Source organism: Penaeus japonicus, unplaced genomic scaffold, assembly GCF_977035675.1.
Source record: "Penaeus japonicus unplaced genomic scaffold, GWHDUDI00000001_assembly GWHDUDI00000001, whole genome shotgun sequence".
NCBI lineage: Eukaryota > Metazoa > Arthropoda > Malacostraca > Decapoda > Penaeidae > Penaeus > Penaeus japonicus.
Genome location: NW_028234403.1, coordinates 32,411,593 through 32,419,092, shown reverse-complemented (window position 1 = coordinate 32,419,092; position 7,500 = coordinate 32,411,593). Strand labels below are relative to the sequence as shown.

The 7,500-nt window shown below is 44.6% G+C and overlaps 2 protein-coding genes across 2 annotated transcripts in view; both read right to left on the bottom strand.

Annotated features, from left to right (window-relative positions):
• Positions 1 to 7,500, bottom strand: part of LOC122250796 (uncharacterized) — an 18,288-nt gene that overhangs the window by 603 nt on the left and 10,185 nt on the right. Inside the window, exon 2 of the mRNA XM_043012418.2 lies at positions 1 to 1,866. This exon is cut by the window's left edge and continues 603 nt beyond it. Coding sequence (XP_042868352.2) covers positions 67 to 1,866 — 1,800 coding nt within the window. The 3' untranslated portion in view covers positions 1 to 66. The remainder of the gene's footprint in view (positions 1,867 to 7,500) is intronic.
• LOC147472527 (uncharacterized) lies at positions 1,834 to 2,777 on the bottom strand. The gene has a single exon (XM_086539251.1). It carries the CDS (start codon positions 2,769 to 2,771, stop codon positions 2,067 to 2,069), a length of 705 nt encoding a protein of 234 aa, XP_086395377.1. The 5' UTR covers positions 2,772 to 2,777; the 3' UTR covers positions 1,834 to 2,066.

Sequence of the window (7,500 nt, the reverse complement as noted above, 5' to 3'; positions counted from 1 at the left end):
GAACACATTCATCCAAGAGCCGCAGGGTACATCTTGGAAAAAGTAGACCTATAGTGTCTAAGAATCTTATCCGTAAAAGAAAGCTCTTGACTGAGGGCGGATGAAATGTCTGGGTCGTAAGCGAGCGCCGAAGGGAAGACTCTGAGGGGGGTTTAAGAAAGGCAGAGAAGGAGGAGCAGCCAGGCGCGCCTGTCTGAAGTTCCCTTCCTGTGGGAGATCGAGAGTGACCGTACCCTGGGAGATGAGGGGCACAGGCACAGGCTGAGGGATCACGGAGGGCAGGGCTCGGCCGGAGGGCTCGATGGAACGTGCAGCGGCGAAGGTGGACGTTGGAGGAGCTCGACGACTCGAAGCTACTACGGGCGTTGCTGGGGGGGCCAAGAGAGCAGGTCGTGCGAGTTGTTCCAAGGTTGGGGATTCGGGTGAAAGGTTACTGCTCAGTAGGGAGTTCTGGCCAGGCTGGATGCTCTGGCTGGCGGTGTTGGTTAGGCTCTCGTCCACTAAGAAATCCTGGCTGGGGAGGAAGCCGTCTCCGGAGACAGCTCCTTCGCTCTCGTCAAATTCCTGACTTGGCTGGAACTCGCCCGATGTCTGGATATCTTGGCCTACAACGAATATTTGATCATTTTCAGGCACCTCATCTGGAATGCTGATAAATACTGATTGGTCACTATCACTGCCTGCGTCATCAGCAAGAAGAATGTCACCGAATGGAGCTGTGAGCGTGGTTTCAACTCCCTCAAGAGATTTGGCACCGAGCGTTTGGAGGTTTCCATCATCACCAAGAACGAGAGAGGACGTCGCAGGGGCGAACGAGTCTTCAGTTTTGTCGTCTTCGGGAATCACGATAAACAGAAGATCATCTTCATTACTTGCAACAATCTGACTGGTAATCCTGACGTTAGTTTCGGCCGAGTCGTCGTCAATAAAGACTACACTTCCGGCTTCTGCTGGATTCAAAACGCCGAAACTGCTCCCAAGGTCGTTCACGTCATCTAGCTCATCTTCAAAGTCATCCTCATCAATGACGATGATGCTGCCAGGATCAACATCGCGAAAACCATTGATATCAATGCTAGCTTGGTCCTGTACAAGAGCGCTGAAGCTAGGCTCGCCCAGAAGCACAGGAGCTTGTGTAGGGCCCGCTTGGAGAGTATTTCTGATGGCAGTCTCAGGTATAACGTTGCTTGTGGCAGGAGGGGTGTATCCTGTTGCCGGAGGAGGACCAGCAGCCGCAGGCTTAACACCTGAGATGATGTCATCAGGACGAGGAGGGGCGTATCCTGAGGGTTGTGGCGTAGGCGCTGTAGGGGCGTTATAGGTTGGAGCAGGAGCAGGGACAGGAGCAGGGGCGTTATAGATTGGAGAAGGAGCAGGGACAGGAGCAGGGGCATTATAGGTTGGAGAAGGAGCAGGGACAGGAGCAGGGGCGTTATAGGTTGGAGAAGGAGCAGGGACAGGAGCAGGAGCGGAGGGATAAGAAGGAGGAGGAGGAGGAAGGAGAGAAGGAGGAGCAGCAGCCGCAGCTGGCGGGTTGTACGCTGCAGAAGGTCCCTGTGAGTTCACCACCGAATTTGGCTTTGGCGCACCGAAGCCAGGCTGGTGAACTGGAGGACGATTGACTTGTGGAGGGGGAGTGGTGGGTACCCACTTTGCTACGTATTCCGGCCGCTCTTTGGGTATCCACCGAGGTATGAAAGGAGGTCGCGGGATGAACAAGGGAATATTATCAGTGTCTCCACGTCCCAGCCACTTGAAGGACCTACTTCGACCCGCCGGACGGATGATGAAGTTGAGAAGGTTGCTACCGTAGCTCGCCAGAGTTATGTCCATGGTTAGTAGGGAACAGACCAGCAAAAGGGTCACCTGGAATCGAGAAGGGGTTAGAGTTAGTTGGTATAGCGTAGTAAGGTTAAGAGGACAGCCGACTAAATGCAAGAGGTAGGTTAGTAAAGCATCTGCTACCGTCTACTGGCTAATACTTTGCTAAGAACGTTGTCAGACCAGCTGAAAGCACAGGTGGGGTTTATTTACAGGGGACGAAATGGAAGATTAGCGAGCAAGCATCAGAGCTGGGAATAAGAGGATTCCCCCGCACTGCCATCTGAGACTACAGCGTTAGAGGCCCCAGTATGGCCTACGGGCACGGGCGGGTTAAAGAGTTGCGGGGCGGGGCGGGAACCCCGTACTGAGGTAGGAGACCCAAGGGGCGCGGGTGCAAAGGTTGCGAGGGGGTCTTCAGTGCTGGCGAGGGGGAGAGGAGCAGGGGGGATGGGGGCCGTGAGCAGAGGTGCCTGGGGTTTGGGAGCAGAGTGCGGCGTCGCCTTGAGGGACCCGGCGACGGAGGCGTGCTGCTTAGGTGGGAAGGAGTAGCTGTCGTGGGCTGCAGCGACGACGGAGTTGCCCTTGGGTGGACCAAAGCCCGAAGGGATGCGACCCGTGGGGGCTGCGGCCTTGTGCCCACTGTGCCCACTGTGCCCACTGTGCCCACCGTGGGCACCGTGCCCTCTGGGAGGAGCGGGGGTTTGGGCTACCCAAAAGGCGGTGTAGGTCGGGTCCATGTGAGGCACCCACTTGGGAATGAAATAAGGCTTGGGGATTGAGAGCGGGAGGTGATCAGTGTAGCCGTAGCCCACCCATGCGTGCTGCCTGCTGGGACCCGCCGGCCGAATGACGTACGAGGGCTTTGCCTGTGAGCTGTAGTCGCCGCCCACCATGCTCGCACACGCCCACACCAACAGCACTACCAACGCCTGAAACATTATTCCCATTATACTCTCTCCTTTGAGCTGCAACACCCGCATGTTCACGAAGTGTCGAGACCCATGAGAAGAACCTGTGATGGGAGAAATACAGTTCACGTTATGATGGCTCGCCGCCGATTCAGCATCGCACGCTTTCGGTGGGCCTTCCTGGAATTCTAAAACATAAGAAATAAACAAACAAACAAAACAAATGACAAAGGAAAATAATACTCTAGCCACATAATGAATGTGAAAGTAATTATATGTAAACTAATTACTTTCGGCGTTGAAATATGAAGTGCACCCAAAGGGCGTTCGTGTTACCTGATATGATATTAGGAAATATATGTAACATGTAATCGCGTAAAATGATTCAAACAAAGAGAGTAAAGATAACCACATAAAAATGACATGAATAATTTCTGTCACCTATGCCCCCTCCTCTCTTTTTCTCCCGCCTTTTCTGTAGCAATAGGAAGTAATAAAACAAGTGAAGCGCGCATCCTAGCGATCAACACCTTGTCATTCTTCACGCATCATCTCACTTTCTCTCTCCCTCCGTCTTTCTTTCTCTTTTTGATTCTAATCTTGTTTTGTTTTTGGTCTTGTTTTTATTTACGTTTTTTTAGTATCGATATAATTGAATGGCAAAATATCTAACCACTTTCGCAAACGCACAGGCTGCCGAAAGACGCACATACGCACACATTATAGACACACACACACACGTACAGACACAGACACACACACACACACACACACACACACACACACACACACACACACACACACACACACACACACACACACACACACACACACACACACACACACACTTTATAAGGTAAAATGAAATCACTACATATTTCACTTGTAGGAAATTGCCGTTACCTAAGCTACAATAACATGAATAGCTAATACCATTATCATTAGTTTATCTGTTATTCTTCATAACTGTCTATCGACCTACATCTATCTATCTATCCCCCCCCCCAGTTTCTCTCTATCTATTCCGTCTACCTCATCATCCCTTACTCAACCCCCTTAAGCCCCCCCCCCCCTCACACACACACCATAAGGCAGGGGACTTTCTCTTCTGCGGCGTCCGGTGGCGACGGGGGCCCGGAAGCGCAATTAAACGGCCTCCAATCATCAGCCGATTAGAAGTTTTCTATAGTTTCTCAAAGAATTTCTTTGGGAGTATGTGTCTAGACAAACACACATACGTGCACACACACACACACACACAAACACACTTTTATCTGTTTACTTAGAAAATCTCAACAATACACCAGCGAGCATTATAAAAGAAGACATAATGAAAGATTACAAAAAAAAAAGAAAGACAAGAATAAAAAAAAATCACGGGAAGTGTTACGTCGTGCACGTGTTGCAATTTCGCAGTCTTGCGTATTCGGCAGATATTTGGTATAACAGGATCGTTGAAGGTTGATCGCATTGCATAACGGATTTTATTGGCAGGTCAGTGATCTTATGTTGCATAGATTTTAACTTTTATTTATGATAAATTGTCATCATCATCATCATCAGAAGATACAACGTAAGATCAAACTCGGAAAATAATATGAAAAGATAATTCAATAAAGAAAATATTGGTAAAACTCACACAGAAAAAAATGATATGCAATGCCCTTCCTATAAAATTATCCCAATGGTAAAAAACAGCATATTGAATTAATTCGACAAAAGAAAAACAAAAAAATAAAAAAGATCTCTGTCTCTGAATTATCTCGACCTAAAAACATCCCTTTCTCCTCTTCTTATTTTCTACTTCCTCCCTCTTTCTTCTTCCTTATTCCTCCTTCATTCTCGTTCATCCTCCTCTTCCTTCTTTCTCTCGTCGTTCACCATCCTCTTTCCTTCTCCTTCCTTTGTATTTCTCTCTTCTCCATCCTCCTTTCTCCTCCCTCTTCCTTCTTCTTCTCCTCCTCCTCCTCCATCCTCAGTTCTCCTCCCTCCTCCTCACTTCCTTTTCCTCCGTCCTCATCGACTCTCCTTCTTCCTCCCTCTTCCCCACCCTTCTCTTCATCTTTTTCCTTATTATATTTCTTCATTCTCCTTCTCTTTCCACCACCTTCCTTCTTCCCCCTCCTCCTCTTCCTCCTTCACAAAAAATACGGATGATGTAACAATCCCCCCCCCCTGCCCTTCCAAGGCACCAAGAACCTTCCCCTCCCCTTTCTCCTTTCCCCTTTCCCCTACCCCATACAATACAGCCATCAATTAACTTTCTCCTTCGATCATTTTCACTTTCTTCATTGCGAGGCCCTTGATGTCTCGACAGCTGGGTGGAAGCGACAGATGGTTGTGTTGCTTGTTAGTATCGTCTCTATTGTTGATATCGATGACAGGGAAGTTCATTGTAAAACTGTGGCGTTGTTTACGTGGGAAGGTAAGGAGGAGGGAGGGGAGGGAGATGGAGGGAGGAGGATGGGAAGGAGAAAGAGAGAGAGGGAGGGATATATATATATATATATAATATATATATATATATATATATATATATATATATTATATATGTATATATATATATATATATATATATATATATATATATATATATATATAATATATAATATATATATATATATAAAGAGAAGAGAGAGAGAGAGAGAGAGAGAGAAAGAAAGAGAGAGAGAGAGAGAGAGAGAGAGAGAGAGAGAGAGAGAGAGAGAGAGAGAGAGAGAGAGAGAGAGAGAGAAAGAGAGAGAGGGGCAGATAACGAAATGAAAATATGATGTACAAGACTAAAAAAGATGAAAACAAATCATAAGAAAAAAAAATAAATACGAGGAAGGAGAAGAAACGAACACAAAGTAAAGAAAAGAAAAAACAACAACAGAAGAAGGACAAGAGAGGGAAGTAAAAGTAAACGAAGGAGAAAGAGCAATAGACCAACAGCGGTAGGCTGAGGCCAAAATCCTTTCCACAGACCACATCCGCATACAGAGTTTCTCGTTAGGGTGAAAGGGTGAGAATCAGGGTGCTCGCTAGGGTGTAGGGAAGGGAGTTGGCACGGCTCCAGGTAGTTCAGTAGGGTAAGCTTAGCCTCTGTAGGCCTTCGGACGCTTTCTGTATATCTTTTTTTTCGTTAGTGTTATCATTGGCACTAAATATGGGTCTTTCGCGTAGCGGACGAGGGAATGGTTGCTAGGCGACCGCTGGGAGATCTTGTGGTCATTGTTTTTATCATAATGCTTTTTGTTCTCTTCAGTATCATCATCATCACTATCATTATCTCCATTGGTATCATTATAATGATAATTATTATTGCTATCGTTGATATCATTACTATCCTCAATTTTTTCTTCTCTTCTTTCTCCTCCTCCTTCCACTTCTTCCTCCTCATCATCATCATCATTATCTAATTCATCATCATCATCATCTATTTCATCATCATCACCAGCATCAAATTCAGCATCATCATCATACCCACCATCGACACAATCATTGCTACTTCAACATCGAGGCGTTTTCGGTCTCCCGACAACGATTCTTTCGCGGCGTTATTTGAGATGCGAGGGGCATTCCCGGCGCTGTGGGGGTTGCCATATCAAAACTCGAATTTCTCTCTGTATGAGAGAATGTTCTCATTTCTAAAGCGCTTTTTATGTGCTTGCAAAGGCTGTGGCTATTAGTGGGTTACCGATTTATCTCTTTTAAGTGTAATTATTGAATGTTTCTCTTTCCTTGTTCCTCTCTCTGACATCCTGTTTATTTGTGAATGTGTCCGGCTGTCTGTTTGGCTGTAGTTGTCTTTTCACTCATGTCCTCACCCCTACCTTTCTCTCTTTGTACGAATATGGCACAAGGAAGTGAAAATCGGAAAAAGGAAAGAGAGAGTAAAGGAGACGTATGCCAAACCGGGAAGCAAGAGAAGCAGCAGCGTGATTTAAAAGGGAGTATTTTTTTATTTTATTATTATCGTGATTTAGCGTGTAAGGGAAACACACTAGGGCTTCATACTGAGCAACGCCCGCCAATTTTCGCTACGAATATAATTTTGATACGAAGTGAGTTACAGCCATGCTGGAAACTGTAACACGAACACATAACTTTCTTTTGTACGTGTTTCTGCATGGGGTTTGCTATACGATATATGCTATATGATATATATATATGTATATATATATATATATATATATATATATATATATATATGTATATATATATATATATATATATATATATATATATATATATATATATATATCAGGAAAGGATGAAAGATAATGATAATCGTTGAAAGTTTTTTTATGTTTATGATAGCACGACTACTTTTACTATCTTTAACATGTCTTTTGCCACAACAACTAGACCTATAACAATGAATATTGCTACATCTCTACTATTACTACCAGACTACTATACTGCTGCTACTACTGTTACTTCTACTATTACTACTACTACTTTATTATCATCATCATTATTATTATCATCTTAGTATCATTGTTTTTATCATCACCATCGTCATTACTATTATTATTATTATTATTATTATTATCATTATTATTATTATTATTATTATTATTATCATTATCATCATCATTATCATTATCATCATCATCATCATCATCATCATCATTATCATTATCATTATCACCACCACCAAAACCATCATCTTTATCATCACCATCATTCATGGTTATCATTATCATCATCATAGTTATCAATATCATCATCATGGTTATCATTATCATCATCATAGTTATCAATATCATCATCATGGTTATCA